This window comes from Gymnoscopelus microlampas (assembly GCF_963454915.1).
Source record: "Gymnoscopelus microlampas genome assembly, chromosome: 7".
Taxonomy (NCBI): domain Eukaryota; kingdom Metazoa; phylum Chordata; class Actinopteri; order Myctophiformes; family Myctophidae; genus Gymnoscopelus; species Gymnoscopelus microlampas.
The window spans coordinates 48,897,536-48,915,634 of NC_139944.1; the positions used below are offsets into that span (position 1 = coordinate 48,897,536).

General features: G+C 39.2%; 2 protein-coding genes across 7 annotated transcripts in view; one reads left to right on the forward strand and one right to left on the reverse strand.

Annotated features, from left to right (window-relative positions):
• The window catches only part of ankrd52b (ankyrin repeat domain 52b), a 33,461-nt gene extending 26,231 nt beyond the window's left edge, over positions 1-7,230 (forward strand). For 2 of the 3 annotated variants that reach the window (XM_084062802.1, XM_084062803.1), the window contains 4 exons: positions 1,045-1,127; positions 1,604-1,686; positions 3,711-3,802; positions 5,378-7,230. In XM_084062802.1, coding sequence (XP_083918928.1) covers positions 1,045-1,127; positions 1,604-1,686; positions 3,711-3,802; positions 5,378-5,619 — 500 coding nt within the window. In that variant the 3' untranslated portion in view covers positions 5,620-7,230. The remainder of the gene's footprint in view (positions 1-1,044; positions 1,128-1,603; positions 1,687-3,710; positions 3,803-5,377) is intronic. The other variant, XM_084062804.1, reaches the window with a different exon arrangement.
• An 8,312-nt stretch (positions 7,231-15,542) lies between these two features.
• Positions 15,543-18,099, reverse strand: part of LOC311049300 (B-type lectin plumieribetin-like) — a 33,998-nt gene continuing 31,441 nt past the window's right edge. For 2 of the 4 annotated variants that reach the window (XM_084062843.1, XM_084062844.1), the window contains exons 2-4: positions 16,615-16,681; positions 16,134-16,224; positions 15,543-15,918 (exon numbers count right to left, since the gene is read on the reverse strand). In XM_084062843.1, coding sequence (XP_083918969.1) covers positions 15,661-15,918; positions 16,134-16,220 — 345 coding nt within the window. In that variant the 5' untranslated portion in view covers positions 16,221-16,224; positions 16,615-16,681 and the 3' untranslated portion in view covers positions 15,543-15,660. Of the gene's footprint in view, positions 15,919-16,133; positions 16,225-16,614; positions 16,682-16,859; positions 16,935-18,099 lie in introns of those variants that run through there. The other 2 variants (XM_084062842.1, XM_084062845.1) reach the window with 2 other exon arrangements.

Genomic DNA, 18,099 nt, shown 5'->3' on the forward strand with positions numbered 1-18,099 from the left:
ACTTGTACTTGACCTGTAAAAGAGTGCATTTGGTACGCTCTTATTTCATCTACACAAATCGATTTGGCAAAAATAGCAGATCTACAAGCTCACAATGCCTCGCAGAGCGAGGCGTTTGTGAGCTTGTAGATCGGCTATTGTCATTATTATTATTACTAGACCATACCCGGTCAACGCATCCGTGGGGGGATATGCGCACATGATCTGGCAACCCGGGACGAAGTTCGTCCCATAGCTGGGCAGCCCCGTAACCATGGCGACATTCTTTGACACAAAAGCGCTAATAAGAAGCTGAGATTTGATGAAATTGAAAAACGGGCTTCACAGTTAAGTTCAGATGGTAATGGTCAATGGCTGTGTGCAAAATCAGAGCAATTGGTCCAGCCACTGAGGAGAACCGGCTAGCTTCACCTACGCTTCACCTACGCACCTACTCAAGACGGTTACTAGAATTATAGTATGATAAAGTACACACTAACATGAATCCAACAGACACTGAGCTATCTACGAAATCTATGAAAAGGTTTAATCTGCAACACAATTTTATACAATACTGTATGTAGTGGGGATGGGGGGGTCCCTGCTTCATCTCTCTCTCAGCTAGGGGATCCTTGGGCTAAAAAACTTTGAAGTCCCCTGATTTAGAGAATACAGCTATAGTCACTTCTTTCTGGGTAGTCCTGCAGCTTTTAGCACTCTTTACTGCTTGTAGTTTGAATGTAGTTTGTACCCCAATGCTGTCCTTGTTGCAAGTCACTCTGGCTAGAACCCAATGGTCTAACATGTAAATGTAAAAGCACTGGTATTGTGAGAGATGTTAGTGTAGCGTTTAGAGCACACGTCTTCGTGCGGAGGGTCGTGGGTTCAAACCCTGCCTGGGGTTGACGTCAGCAAGGGCATTCAGTCGCAATGGATTCCTAACGCGGGTTCAGGTTTGAGCCAAGTCTCCTGCAGAAGGCGCGTCTGAAGCCTGTCCTATACATGAGTTTCCATACGTAGAAACGGGTGATGATTGTGAGAGATGCCTTGTTTTCTATGTTTCAGAGATCTTGCTACACCAGGCCAAGCCAGACCTGACCCTGCTGGATGCCAACTATAACACAGCTCTTCACCTAGCCTGCATGAAGGTCACATAACAGGAAGACGTGTTCTTCTGATTAGACATGATGCCATGACTTTAAGGCTGGGCCATATGGACGATAAATATCATGATATGTGTGTGACCAAATACCTCAAAATTGTCAAAAATAGCAAAAGAATTGCCGATCTACCAGCTCGCAACACATTGTGAGCTAGCTGGTAGATCGGCCATTTTCACAGTAGCTGAAAGTATAAAACAAGGCTTGAGTAATTAAAACAGCAAAATACAACACTTTTTACCATGTCAATCTAATTTCGATATTATGATATAAAAGACACGATATCTAGTCTTATAACATGATATTGATATAATATTGCTATATTGCCCAGCTATATTGTACCTTATTGGGGCCACTTTGGGGTTATTTTGTGTTTGTCAGCATTAGACACCAGTAGTCCATGGACTGCTACTTGGTTGAATGTACGTTTTAACCACAGCTTGTGGATGTATTTGACTCTGCAGGCTCATGAGATGTGTGCGCTGTTAATCCTAGGAGAGATCAGTGACTCTTCCCTCATAAATGCTACAAACAGTGCTCTCCAAATGTGAGTGAAAGTGAAAGTTGCGGTGAAACTTAAGCAATCCCTTCTTTTAACCCAGTGTTGATTTTGACAGCGAATTTTGATTTAGTTTTAGTCATAGTCTTTTGAATAAAATTCCACCTAGTTTTAGTCATATTTTAGTCATCTGAAATGTTTTAGTTTTTGTCTAGTTTTAGTCGACTAAATATCATAAGATTATAGTCGACTAAATCTACAGTTGATTTAGTCGACTAAAATGTATTTTGGCGGTGCCGTGATGGCGTCGTAATGGCTGATTTTAAACTTGGTTGCATGCTGCAGCGCGACACGTTGTGAGCTTGTAGATCTGCTATTTTCAGAGCGCAACACCCGAGCGCAACCAAACATAAAATGAATTGTCTTTTAGTTCTACTGGATCTCTTCTCCACTCGTCCCTCCTTAACAAAGAGCAGAGCCGACCCCGATATACAGTAGAGGCACTGTTTCGGGACCCATGTTCGGGTCACGGGCCAATTTTTATTTGTTGGGAGTAAATATCCCTTCTTTTTTGGGGGGTTTCCTACTTTAAAAAATATATATTTCAAAAGATTTTTTTTTAAGTTTAAACAAAAAACATTTTTATGAATCAATTAAAAACTATTCAATTTTTTTTCAAAAGTATTTCATAAATAAAAACAATCGATAATTTCCATAAATGAAAAAATAAGAAACTTTTAAGAAGTAGTGAAAATAGCAGATCTACAAGCTACGAGCCTGTAGATCTGCCATTTTCACAAGTTTGGGTCCCTGGCAAACGTCTCATTTCTAAAGCTAAAAAGTTTGGGAACCACTACAGTAGAGGGTTTTAGTTAGAAATACCATTGTAATTTGATTCTCAGGCTATGTATTCCTGAGCCATAAGACTATTATTTAGTTTAGTGTATTGGTGAACATTTTAACTACTGCCTACATCTGTAACATACAAGAACAATTAAATGAGGAATACCGTTACCTCCCTGGGGATATAGTATTATAGCAAACATAACATATATATAATATATACACATATATATTATATACACACACATATAATTAACAGCTGTGTATCTAGAAAAGCATCTACAGTAGGAGCAGCGCAAAGGTTTGGCATATTGACATTAATATCATCTTTCTTCTGGGAACTCTACATTACATTTGATCAAGCTTTTGTCGGTTACATGCAAGTGGTTTGTAACTTTAGGAGGACAATATCTTCCTGTAATTCCTGCTTTACTGTGTGATAGTCCACAGGGCAAAACCATATGGGGAAGGAAAAAGGGATATAACATAATATGACTGGTTGTGATTTTTAGATTTGAACCCATGATATTATATACCACCTTAGCATACTAATCCACCAGTGCACCAATATCTCGGTTGTTTGGCTTTTAGATTAGCCGGAGATTTACAAATACATAATAACTTAAAGGTCGACTTCACCCATTTTCAGCCTATCTCCATGTAATTGGTCGTCACTAATAGGTACTCATTATAATATGGTACCATTTTTGTCTACTCAGTCTGTGTCTCAGAGGAGGGCTGTGGACTGTTCAGGAACTTGCCTACCAGTGACATCATCGATGGGTAATCCAAGCTAATAGAAACTGCAGGCTTTCTATTCCTGGAAAGTTACAATGCTGTAATAGAAGCCATTGTTCTTGCGTAAAAAAATATCAATTGAAATATTTTTTGAAAAAGAAAACTGCCTAACGATGTCACTGGTAGGCGGGTTTCTGAACTGTCCACAGCCCTCCTATGAGACACAGACAGAGTAGATTTTGTCATGAGCATTAGTGAGGACCATTTATAATATAAATGGTCCTCACTAATGCTCATGATAAAATCACCCATTTTCAACCTATCTTCATATACATTTTATATGAAGATAGGTTGAAAATGGGTGAAGTCGTCCTTTAACTGTTCACAGCCGTGGGCATGACATACTGCATGAATTGTTACTGTGTAATTTCCCCTTCAGTGTTTTAGATCTCTTTGTTTCCATGTCCTTCCCCCCTTTTGTCCTCACATAGGCCCCTTCACATTGCAGCGAGAAATGGTCTGGCAACGGTAGTGCAGGTGTTGCTCAGCAGAGGAGCAGCTGTAATGGCTGTTGATGAGGAGGGTAAGTCAGTTCTGGAGATATTCTCTGCACACTTTTTAAATTAGATTTTAAAATATATATACATTTTATTATTATTTTATTTTATTATTCATTTATTTTTGTTATAAGAGAATCTGTTGTTTATTATATATATATATATATATATATATATATATATATATATATATATATATATATATATATATATATATATATATATATATATATATATAATATTTTTATTCAGCATAGGTAGTAGTAGGGCAGTTATAGATATATATTTATATTTATAGATATGTATTTTCTATTGCCGTCAACGTTTCGATCGCTCAGTGATCTATGATCAGGGGTGCACATAACTGGTGCGCATGCGTCGTCAAAATGCATGCTGCGCGGCACATCAGACGAAGGGAAGCGCTTTTGCGCACCAACAGCTGGGACCGCTGGGACCCATACACAGCCATTAGGCGGAGGGGGAGGGGACGCATGCTGCATGTGATTGTGTGAGTGTGGCCTCGAATCCTGACACACAGACACAGTCAGTCGCGCGACTCGCACGCAGCATGCTGCTGGCTGTGTTACAGGCACTCGTCACCGATGATGAACGCACCGTGATGGTGCAAAATATGCCGTGAACGTCCCAATCTGGCGGAAAAAATCAGCGCAGCACAGGGCACCAACCTTGGGGGGTCACCAAACGGCGTGAAGGAAAAAAAAACAGCGAAAAGCGCCGGAAATGCGCCAGTGAAGCATCCTTTTTTCTCGCGCAGCGATGTGCACCCCTGTCTATGATCTTCATCAGGACTTATATGATAAGATAAGTCCTGATGAAGATCACTGAGTGATGGAAACGTTGACAATTGGCAATAAAAAAAATCTGTGGTGGAAAGTAACGTAACGTATATTTACTCAAGTACTGTACTGCGACATAAGTCACGATTATAAAGCCGTTTCAACAGCATTCTCCTTCTTTGCAGTTGCTTGATTCTTATCCGTGCGTAATATTTATATTTTGTGTGGATTTACTCATGATGACACAAACTTCAGTTTAAATTGATGTGAATTAATCGTACAAAAGAAACGCACACCTGCGGTCAGGGCCTAATTCGGGTCTATTTCGGTCTAATTCGGGTCTAATTCGGTTCTATTTGACCAATATAAATCAACATTTTTTCTTTAGATACACAAAAATGAAATGCACAATTCTCACAGGGCCCTGCAGGCTGCGGGCCGTGGAACACAAGTTCCACTAAGTTCCGCGGTTAATGCGGCCCTGCCTCCGGTGTGTAAGGACCTTAACTTCTTATAAACTGTCATTTGCATCATGACTAACGGTAGACATGCCTTCAACCTGTTAAAACCTATAGCGTCTTTATTCTGGTGGCAAAAAAAAAATCGAAAATAGTCGATCTACAAGCTCGCAACACGATGCGTTCTGAGCTTGTAGATTGGCTATTTTCAGCAAATAGATTCGGTGTAGCGGGAAAAATACTAGTACATCGGGGGACTCGGGTCAACTATCTACTGTACATAGTGGTTAAGTGACATTTCTAAGAGTTTGGCCTCTTGTCTTTCTTTGTCTTGCCACCAATACAGGCCACACCCCAGCCTTGGCATGCGCCCCTAACAAGGACGTGGCGGACTGTCTGGCCATGATCCTGTCCACCATGAGGCCTTTCCCCCCCGGCGCCATGACGGCCTCCCATTTCAACCCCAACCTGAAACACTGTGGCATCGCCTGTGGCTCGCTGGCCCTGGCCAACGGTAGCCTGTACCATCATGACTATGTTCAAGGCCACCACAGCGCTGTGGGTGTGACCGGGTGCCTCACAGAGTGAACCCCCCCCATCCAAGCCCCTGTTATCCTCTTTAACCCATTTAGACCTGGGAAAGCCTATGCATTCTTATACCCTTCAATCCGGGAAAAGCATAGGTGTCATTTTTTTTTACCCCAAAATTGCTATACTGTATATTTGGCCGTAGACCCCCCCCCCCATCTGAAAATGTTTTGTTCCAGGGACCCCCAGACAAGAAAATGCAAACATTATTCAAAATTTTCCAAACATTCATTGTTGAGAGTTTTCCAAATTTGTTAGAAATAAAAACTTTTTTTTTTTTGTTAAAAATAGCAGATGTACAAGTTCGCAGTGCGGCACGAAGTGACGCACTGTGATCTTGTATATCTGCTATTTTTGAATAGCCAACGTATGCATTTTTCTAATGAAAATGTCACGTTATTCAGAAAACTTAGGTTAGGATTTAGAAGGCGTTTTATTTTTTATCGGCTTCAGGTCTAAATGGGTTACGCCTGATTCGTGGCTTCGTCGCGCGACTGCGTTTCGCGCATAGAATTAGCCGACATACAAGCTCACAATTCTGGGGGCCGTTCTCGGCAGCGCGACGGAGCATAAATCAGGGCTTTAGTCTTCCGTTGAGTAAACACACCCAACTAGATCACCTCATTAGACACTCTCTGTCTAACACACAAGGGCAAGAAGAAGAATACTTTCAAGTGCGCGTGAGATAGAGCAGCCGGAACCGACGCCAGATTTTTTGGGTCTGATCGCGACTATGAGAGACTCCTAGACCCAACGATTACCCATGTTTTGACCGTTATTTCGTCAAAAAGAGCGAAATCTTGAAATCAATTTACCTTTTATTTTTCATTATTAATACAAAATATATTTGAGAACATTTAACTTATAGGCAAACAAATGAATAAGAAATTACAATTATTCAAAGAACAAGCAAACAAGAAAGTATAAAATACACATACGCCGAACTTTATTTTATTTAACCCTTTTTATTTAAGTCCTATTCATAATCTTTCAAAAATAGCCAATCTACAAGCACACGTTGCTTTGCAATGCAGTGTGTGTGTGCTTGTAGATCAGCTTTTTAATTTTAATTTGAAAGCTTAAACATCTGGACGCCAATGTCGTCCAAAAGAAAGGTCAAATAATGGCCAATAATAAGTTGGCCAAATCGATATATCAGTCGGAGTCTGGTGTGTGTGAGCGCGTGTGTAGTAAGTGTGTGTGTGTGTGTGTGTGCAGATGCGTGTTAGATTCCGCATGGGTTTTGTTTGTGCGCATGCGTTACTGTGTATGTGTTGCTGTGTGTGTTGCAGCTTTAACCCTTTGAGTGGTGCTGTCAGAAGTATTAATTATGCAATTAATAAGAGCCTAGTTCTAGTCTATTTTGTAATCCTGCCCGCCGGTGCTGAAGAGATGTTGGTATATATAATAATGTAATAATAACATAGTAGTTCCTCCTATACCATCATGATCTTGACCAGTGCATTTCAGTTTGATTTAGGTATCGTTTCAGTTGCATGTGTTTAACCGTCAGGAATAGCTAATAAGTCATAACGATTAAAGGTTTTGTTTAATTTTCTTACTTTTCTTAATCCATTAAAACCGGGAACCCAGCCGTGTCATTTTAAGATTTCTTCGGCTATTAAAAAATAGCAGATATACAAGCTCATAGCGCGGCACCGAGTGCCGCGCTGTGAGCTTGTAGATCTGCTATTATTTTTGAAAAGTCGTGAAAATTCTCAAAACTTTTTCATGACAAGAACCCCCAAAATGATATGTATTTGGCCGCGGATCCCCATATCAAAATATTTATTCCCCGCAGAAGCAAAGATTTGAGTTACAAATGTTCGCTTTAAAATATATATATATTCAAAGATTTAAAAAAAAATAGCAGATCTATAAGCTCATAGCTTGTATATCTGCTATCTTAAAAAAAAAAGAAATCTAAAAATGATGCGTTCCCCGATTGAATGGGTTAATTAAGTTGGCAAATCACAAACGGTTGAGAACGTTTTAACCTCAAAGTGTAGGGGACTCTACATGGCTTCAGTTTATATATATACTGTAGTTGCAATATAACGGCCCATATTTCACGCCCGGACCTCACGTAAGAATCAGAATTCTGATTCCGATTTTTTTGCTTCTTTTTTTTTTTATGTGGGGTTCAGCTTGAAGGAAGGTTCAAATAGAGCTGAAGCAGTCGAGAGAAGACGTAAGGAAATAAATAGTCAAAGTGTACGATGTGTACAGAAAGATGAAGGAGAGAGAGGCAACTCCTCTGCAAGCATTATTGTCAATGTCAGCTGGAAACCTTGTATGTTCAAATCCGTTATTTTTCAGGAAATGGAACCAATTTACCTGTTTTCCAATGCATCCAGTGCTGTTATTATTTAGTCACAAACTCTTTGTTAATACCTTTCATTCGTTCAGTATTTATGAAACCCACAGACACTGTTAACCACTTCCCTTTAGAATGTTTTTTTTTAAATATTCACCTGTTTCCTAGGCTGTGTGTTTTCCACTTCCTGTCGGATTTCATTGGATATCATTAGTCATCTGACCAGTTTCATTGGATTTCATTGGATCAAATGAAGTGGAACACACACAGGAAGTGAAAAGCCTAGGAAACAGGTGAATATATAGTGAAAATAGCAGATCTACATACTGTACAAGCGCACATAGCAGGGCATTAATTTACGGAAAAGAAACAACAAAAAAACATCAAAAGTTGGAAATATGGAGACACAAGGTTTCTGCCCTGACGGCAACGACAATAATGAAAAGGAAAGTTTACATGAATGAGCACAACGTAGCGATCAGGACGAGAACGGGACATCTTCTATGCTCATTTTATTTAAAACGTATGAGTGTGTGTATGTGTGTCTGTGGGGGGGAAGGGGGGGTTAACCAGATGTCTCATGCCATTGATAAATGTGACATTTGTCCTTTTGTCCAAAACGTCGTCTCTGTCGGGTGGAAACCTCATAATGTCCAAAACTGTTACTTGTCAGGATTTCAAATTCAAAAGTAGCAGATCCATCGAAACTTGTGGATCTGCTGCTTTTGATGCTTTTGTGTGACGCTGTAGTATGATCAAGTAGGGCATTAATTTACGAAAAAACACAAAAAGTTAACATATTATGGAGATGACAGGTTTCTGGCCCGGACAGCAACGATGATATAAGTTTAAGAAGCTCTCTAAAGCAGTGATTCCCAAACCTTTTAGCTTGGTTATAGATCTGCTGTTTTCACTACTTTTTTGAAAATGACTTTTTAACTCCCAACCCATTGTTTTGGGGAAACTTGCTTTAAAGACTGATGTTTAAAGCTGTAACTTGGATATCCTACCCGGCCTGCCTGCTTGCCTGCCTGGGTCTGGGTCACCCCCCCCCTGATGAGAGAACACATTTCTACCACTGCCAATAGGTCTCCCCCCCCCCCCCCAGGGGGGGGGGGGGGGGACATATTGCGCCGTGAGCTTTAGGCAGTACTAGTTGTCAACCAGTAGGTGTCGCCAGGGTCTACATTTCTCAATGGAAGAGCAGGGAGACAAACCTCCTCCAACCACTGTCTGCAGATGTACTAGTGATATCGCACTAACATATTCTGCCATACATATTGGTTAAAATAATGTTTTATTCATTATTCCTTTAAGGCCCCGGGAACACATCTGTGTCATTTTAAGATTTCTTTGGCTATTTAAAAATAGCGGATATACAAGCTCATAGCACGGCACCGAGTGCCGCGCTATGAGCTTGTAGATCTGCTATTTTTTTATTTATTTTTTTTAAAGTTGTGCAAATCTTTACAAATGTCTTCTAAATCCTAACAGTTTTCTGAAAAACTTATGTTGCTATAATATCAGTGGCTCTCAAACTCTTTCATGCACAAGGACCATCCGAAATGATATGTATTTGGCCGCCGACCCCATCAAAATATGTTGTTCCAGGGACCCCACAGAAGCAACTTTTTTGTTAAAAATTTTGTTTAAAAATATATATATTCAAAGATTTGCACAAATGTTCAAGATTTTTCAAAAATAACAGACCTACAAGCTTGTTGTGCGGTACTCTGTGCCGCGCTATGAGCTTGTAGATCTGCTATTTTTGAATAGCCAAAGTATAAAATAATGGTTATTGCTCAAATCTAAAATGACACCGTTGCGTTCCCGGATTGAATGGGTTAAAATAGGGATTGCAGCTTTAAGGAAACTCATGCCTGACACGCATGGGTGACCCCTTATCAAATACCAGAAATTGAAATCACACATTTTAGACATTTTGATTCCTATGCATGATCTTGTTATCCAATGGAATATTGCTCCATTGATACTAGTACAGAGTTTCTTTATACCTTTAAAGCCACATTGTGCGATATGCTGCGCCTACTGTACTGTACAGATACTGTAAATAAGTGGAATTGCTCCATTGTGTCAAATCAAGCCAGCTCTCCCCCTTACCCTTCACATGCGCCCAACAGACTCTTTAAGACAAACTTAACCACAGATATGTGTAACTTGATGCAATATCGCACAATGCAGCTTTTAAGTATCAAATATGTTTCTTGATATTAAGCAAATTTGTGCCTATGGAATATTCCAAATACTTGGAAACTGAAAGAAACCTCAAACCCTGTTCTTGTGAAACTTGTTTTCGGACAAAGAAAAAGCTGGCCTCACACTACAAGATTGTTTTACATTTTTCCGAATTTGAAAACGGGTTGCCTGATAATAATGGGAATCTTCACAGATTTGTATTTATAATCTCAAACATGCGCAACACAATAAGATTTGAAAATAATGCTGCATCAAGCATTTCCTCCATCCTGTCCAAACGCACAACAACAGGTTGTTTCTCTGCGGTCGCCGCTGTCTCAAAAGTCCTCTCCTTGTAAGATTTGTCTCTCTGCTGTTGTTTTCACGCAACTCACGCCATCCCACTCAGGCAGTAGATAATAAGCCATGGGAACCAACGATTCCCGAGCCATGTGGCCTCAAAGGTCAGGAGCCTATCACCCACGCTTGGCACCCATATACCCGCAGAGACTTAACCCCCCATCCAACCTTTGATGCTGAGGTGCCAAGCACTGGGGTACCACGAGTAGGGTTTCGATTCTTTAGGATTTCAATGATTACGGTTCCTTAACGCAGTGGTTCTCAAACCTTTTCATGTCAAGGACCTCCCAAAATGATATAATGTATTTGGCCGCGGACTCCCATCTCAAAATATTTTGTTCCAGGGACCCCCCAGAAGCAAAGATTTGAGATACAAATGTTCGCTGTAAAAAATATATGTATTCAAAGATTTGCACACATTTTCCAGATTTTTCAAAAATAGCAGATCTACAAGCTCATAGCGTGGCACTCGGTGCCGCGCTATGAACTTGTAGATCTGCTATTTTTGATTAGCCAAAGTATAAAATATCGATAAAGGGGTTCAAATGTGACGCTTTATTAACTAATTTAGTTGGGGACCCCCTGATGGACTCCTGCGGGTCCCCGGACCCTACTTTGAGAACCAATGCCTTAACGATTCCCTCTTAACGGTCCGATTCCTTAATGGTTCGCCCACACGCTCATTTCGGCAGATAATCGGTTCCGACCAGCCTCGAAATCAGGAACACACCCCACGACTATCGGGAGGGGAGTGATTATTTCGGACCCAAAATCAGCCCAATTATCTTGCCGTGTGAGCCCAGCTTAAAGAGGAAAATCAAAGAACTGAGCAGAGCACACATGTCAAATGTTTGTTTTCTGGTTTTTATTCAGTCATTTTTTTGATGTTTGCACAATGAGCTCACGCTCAAGAAAATGAAAGAAACTGATCTGATTTCATATTAGAGCCATTGCTACCTTTGTCTTTAATGATTGTATTTTGTTTTAACAATGTGTTATAGAGCATAATGTAGTTTTAATTTTAATTACTAGAGGGCAGCGTTCACACAAGCTTTTTAATTTTCCATAATTTCTTTCTTTCTTCTAAATTTGTGTATTTTAAAATAGTTTGAATTTATTCCCACTGTACTACCAAAGCTCTAAGTATTTGTTCCAAGTACATACTTTTTGCACATTATGTTGTGGAGAGAAAAAAAAAGAAAATGAAGAATTTACTTAATTAGTTTTTTTTTGTGTTATAGCTCTATGCAAAGTATTATGTGAGGGCAGATCAAAACATATTTATTTCATAGAATAATGTGTACATGCATCATTATTACTGTACTGTATGTGCTCTCTCCCCTTCAAAGTAACCTCCCCCCAGATGATATGCGATTGTCCCAACATTCCTGCCACTTTCAGAAGCAATGCTTGAAGTCTTCAACTATTGTGCGTCTTAAGTTTTGCCATCACATTATGTGTGATATAATATTATGGATGGTTAGAATGTCATCCAATCTCTTTCAGCTTAATTTAGATTTATTTTGCGGGGGTTTAGGGTTAGAAATAAAGCACACAGGGTGAAAAAAGTATTTTTCTATGCCAAATTTGAGTTGAATAGACAGCAGTTTGTAAAGGAGCATTGTCATAGTACAGAAACCAATGACGATTTCCTCATAGCATGCTGCGGTTTATTTTAACCTCTTTAAGCCCTATTTTCCAAAACTTGAAAATATTTTCAAAGTAAAAAAAACGACAAAAAAACCTTGGTTGATCTACAAGCTCACTACAACACAGCTTTTTTCAACGTATTTCCGGAATTGTCCACCTCGAAGGACATGCCCCAAAAAAAGAGAGATGTCAGGGTTAGTGGTTAATTTAACCCTTCAATCAAAACAAGACCTCTTTATAAAATGCCTGATTAACCTTTTAAGACCGGGAACGCATCTGTGTAATTTTAAGATTTCTTTGGCTATTTTCTTTTGGAATATTGTGAAAATTCATGCAAAACTTTGAATATATGTTTTTTTAAAGCAAAAACGTTTAACTCAAATTTTTGCTTCTGGGGATTCTACAAATGTCTTCTAAATCCTAACAGTTTTTCTTTTTTTTAAATGTTATGCTATAATATCAGTGGTTCCCAAAAGGATATGTATATGGCCGCGGACCCCCATCTCAAAATGTTTTGTTCCAGGGCCCCCCATGCAGAAGCAAAGATTCGAGTTAAACATGTATAATATTATATATATTCAAAGATTTGCAAAAAAAATCAAGATAAAAAAAAAAATAGCCAAAGAAATCTTAAAATGACACAGATGCGTTCCCGGATTGAATGGGTTAACTGACCACCTGTCCCATGCCTTTACAGTGCCACCTGTGATGCGTTAAGTCTTTTAATGCGAGTCGTTTCGATCAGCCCTCATACGTCTGTAAAGCAGTGGTTCTCAACCTTTTCAGGCCGTGATCCCCCCCCCCAAAATAATCATATTTGAACTGGGAAACCCCCTCCCCCCACACACCCTGATATGCACTTGGAATTGTAGGAGTTGAGGCATTACATTTAGTTTGACTCGGTTCCACAGATTATTTTTTGAAAATAGCTGAGAGTCTTTCTTATATTATTTCACAATTTGGCCGATCTTTGACCAGTTATTATAGTATAGTTTATTGATTACTTTTGATGCAGTAATGGTCTTTTTTCATTTCATGTCTTTTCAATTCTTTATTTTCTTTGTATTAATAAGGTCTTAACAGTCATTCAATTGTCACTTTACTGTTATCTAGTGATGCCCCCCCCCCAAAAAAAATAATAATGTGGGGACTCCCCTGGGGGTCCCGACCCATCGGTTGAGAACAACTGCTATAAAGTACACTTTAAAAATGTAACGTTCAAATAAGCTTACTTGTGGAAGTATTCACATCCCCCTTCTTCTGAACAGTGTTTGGCTTTTCAAAATCACAGTGATGACATATTTTGAATACTAACCCCAACTGTGTCTTCCATACATCTAAGTGGGACTTTAGAATGTAAGGTGGGCCTGCTTCAGAATATTCTAGCACAGTGTGATTTACCTATATGTATGTACTGTATGGCATTTGTATCAACTTCCTGAGGCCTTAAAATAAACAATTCTCCTCTGGCAACTATATACATTTTTGCGTCTTTTATTTAGTCTTGTAGTGTGAAACTGAACTGTGAGCATCTCATTTCCGGCACCACAGGACAGATAGGCGTGCAGTGATGGAAAAAGCACTCCACTTTTTTTACGCAAGTAAAAGTATCAATACCGCAATGTAGAAATACTAAGTAAAAGTCCAGTATTCCAAAATGCAATACATAACATTACGTGATCGTCATAAAAAACAAACCAGGGTGAGCAGAGGGAAGCGCACCTTAAAGCAGAAACCTGCCTCACAACTGCTGTGTGCAGTGCACATAAATGTGCTACATATTACATCACTCAAATCAGGTAGCCTTAGCTTATTTCAATTAAAAATTACAACAAGCTTTAAAAACATAGCGGTGACGCTGGAACACACTCTACTCAGGGCACCACAAAGGGTTAATCCGGCCCTGATGGCATCAGAGTGTTTCACCAATCCTGATTCACCAAATATCCACACATGTACACCTGCAGTAAAAAAACACACACACACCCGGTTACATCTGTATTTAACACGCCTACTTTTTGTATTGTGATCATAGAAGACGCACACGAGCTACAGACCAGTGTACGGACTGTCTTTCTTTATCATTGTACTTTTGTTCAGCACCTTTTTGAGATGTGCGTGCTTCCCTCTTGGACTTTATATTCAGGGCCGGCTTAAGCCTCTAAATTACGGCGTTTTTCTGATAACCTCAAGGTTGGTGCCCTGTGCTTCAGCACCTAAAACACTTCTGTTAAGCCAGGCCTGTTTACATTATGGGTGATTCTCATTAATGGGTTAATCTCCTTGTTCAACAGTAAAAGTCAGGTTTTGTGCATCTAAGGATTTTATGGGTTACCTCTATAATTTAAAACAACACCTTGGGTCTAGATCATTTAATAGGTAATTAATACTAAAACCAGTAATCACAATAAATTGCATGCGATAAATGTAGGATTAGTGGACATTAAATAAGGTGACTATAGGCATTGATTTATTATTTTGTTGTTCATATTTAATGCTTATAATTGAAAATGGGTGTGGCCTCATGATGTAAATCCGTCAGTGAGCTGGAGCGAGTATCTTATGACATAGGCTTAAGTGCATGTCTATGTGTGGGTTCATATTAATCCACTAGGACCTGTTAGACAGAGAGCCTATCGGGACGAAAGTATCTTCGTAGATTGCCCGGCTACAATAAACAACAATATGCAATAGATAGGTCCTAATCTCAAGAACAGATTCAGCACTGCACTACTGACTCAAAGGTAAAAAAAAACAGCAGAGGGTGCTGTTTTTCCTTTTTTTGACATGGGTTCCCAGATTGCACCCTAATTCCATGTTCACAGCCACCTACTTTGATGGCGGAGTTGATGATGCTTATTGTTATATGGATACCTTAACCAACACAACTTCATATGGAAGGAACACATCACAGAAGGCCGCCATGAATTGATTGATTCCTCTTCTGTGTTGAGGGAGCACAACGTTACTGTTCTATACATTTACTTCTATGGTTCTGTATCTCAGAACCTCTTCTCATATTATCCAGATAGAGGATGAACTCTATATATTGGGAGTCCCCCAATATACTGTATATTCAAACAGTTAATTTGTGCATACCAAAATGAATAAAGTAAATAACAATGTTGTTGAGGTTACACACGTTGTGTTTTTGTGTTTTTAAGACAAATTCCCTACGGGAACTAGATCAAATATCTTTTAATCTAAATCTGAAGACGAAAGAGACACTTCTCTTGCAACGTTATTCTTTATTTTTCCTGTATATTTCATTCAGGGTGTATTCATTGTTATATATTTGCATATTTGCATATTTAATAGTGTACTTATGTATGATTACAAACAAGAATTATTGTGAAGGCACTGCTAAGCTGTTTAGACACAGTTAAGACATGGAAACCTCTGTGATTGGAGCTCTTTATTTCATTAACTGTTTACATCATGATGACTTCATTCATTGAGTTTGGCAGACATTTGAATTTCATGCTCTCTCACTCTTTTATTGTAATTTGTTCCCTGTATTATTTAGACTTGTTAGAGGTCCAGATCTTTACTCCGTCTCTGTCTATCTCCAGGTCTCCGCCGTCGGTCATTGTGAGACGCATCCGGACAGATTTGTCGTTGGAATTAGAATTAGAAGACCAGACTGCCTTCTCGGCATTGGTGTACATGACCAGGTTGTTGTCCTCTTGAAGAAGGATCCGGTAGCCACCCTTGTCCATTGTGTTTGATGCCCAGGTAGCAGTCGTGCCCTTGTAGATCACAAAGTTGCTGTCAGTCTGTAAGCGGGAGAATAAAACCCTTAACTGATGAATTACCACTGTTACTAACTCAGATAATTTGCTGGCCACACAGCCAACATTGCTGGTATTTACTTTTGGTACAACATGACATTCAGATCAGTTCCAACAATACAAATAAGAACCTGGAAGAACTCATTCAATCAGTCACCTTAGCATTATGTTTACCATGATTATAACATAGATATGTTTACCTGGAAGACAGCCTTGAATTCCTTGTTTACACTGACAAGTGTGTCTCCCTGACGGAGCTCCTGGTTTGTGCTTAAGAAGCTATTCATCCTTCTGCAGGGGGAACGAAAAGAAAACTAGTTAAACTGTTCCTGGAGACTGCTTTGGCTCTCGGGAAGTATAGGTCGAAATAATAATGTTTAGTTGTAATGGTATTTGAGAGTAATATACCTTTACAATACATAGTTGAAATACAATTAAGCATTTGAGTGGAATGCACGAGAGTAATGTATCTTTACAATACATAGTTGAAATACAATTAGCACTTGAGTGGAATGCACCTTTAAAAGTATCACTCATGCTACAAAATGCGCAGAAAATCACAAATGTCTAGTTAGGTATCAATAATGGGTAGAATAATCATCATACTAATGTAATGGATTCAAATAATTGATATAACAAATAATAATAAATCTCACAAATAAATGAAGGCAATGCACTCACCAGTGAGTTCAGTGGTGGAGATGTTGAGGAGAGATGAAGTTATGATGGAGCAGAGCAGACCTGTTACCTATTGAGTGGAATGCACCTTTAAAATTATGCACGCTACAAAATGTGCAGAAAATCACAAAGGTCTAGTTAGGTATCAATAATGGGTAGAATAATCATCATACTAATGTAATAGATTCAAATAATTAACATAATAAATGATAGTAAATCTCACAAATAAATGAAGGCAATGCACTCACCAGTCAGTTCAGTGGTGGAGATGAAGAGATGTTGAGGAGAGATGAAGTTATGATGGAGCAGAGGACACATGTCACCTATTTATCATCAGGAGCGTGCGTGTGGCGCGCGCGCGCATGTGTTATGGTGGCATGATTGATAGGAATTTTCCCCCATTGTGCGCTGCAGCACTGTGGCTGGCAGAGAACCAGGTGGATTGGGTATCGGCGGCCGCCCTGTTATTACTTGGCAACAGTTGGCTTTGGTGCCACATAATTACTATTTCTCTATTCCACTAGTCCTCAGCTTGAGGTTAACCAATGCAGCCTATGCCCTGTAGATCGGGTGGGTGTGTCAGTCATTTTGTCTATTATTGCAAAACAGCTGTTGATTGTGACTCGTCCCTGCTTTGCATTTAACTTGCCTACTTTTTGTATTATGATCATACCTGACCCCACACGGGTCGAAACGTTGTTACCTCAAATAAAACTTCTACTGGGAGCTACACACCACTGTGTGGACTGCCTTTCTATATCATTGTACGCATTTTTGTTTGGGGATGTGCAAGCTTCCCTCTTGGACTTTACATTATGGGTTATTCTCATTAATGGGTTAATCTCCTTGTTCAACAGTAAAAGTCAGGTTTTGTGCATCTAAGGATTTTATGGGTTACCTCTAACCTCTATAATTTAAAACAACACCTTGGATCTAGATAATTTAATAGATTATTAATACTAAAACCAGTAATCACAATAACTTGCACACGATAAATGTAGGATTAGCAGACATTAAATAAGGTGACTATAGGCATTGATTTATTATTGGGTTGTTCATATTTAATGCTTATTATTGAAAATGGGTGTGGCCTTATGATGTAAGCCTAAATGACATAGGCTTAAAGATCGAAGTAGTTCACCGAAACATTTCTTATTTTCTATCAATTACGCACCATGAAGCCGTGGATTCATGGATTTGTTTTAGTTTTTGTCGCATTCTACATATCTTACATATTTAATATTGCACATACTGTATGTATTATTACAAACAACAATTAGTGTGAAGGCACTGCAAAGCTGTTTAGACACAGTTAAGACATGGAAACCTCTGTGATTGGAGCTCTTTATTTCATTAACTGTTTACATCATGACGACTTCATTCATTGAGTTTGGCAGACATTTGAATTTCTTTCTTTTATTGTAATTTGTTCCCTGTATTATTTAGACTCGACAGAGGTCCAGATAGCTTCTCCGTTTCTGTCCATCT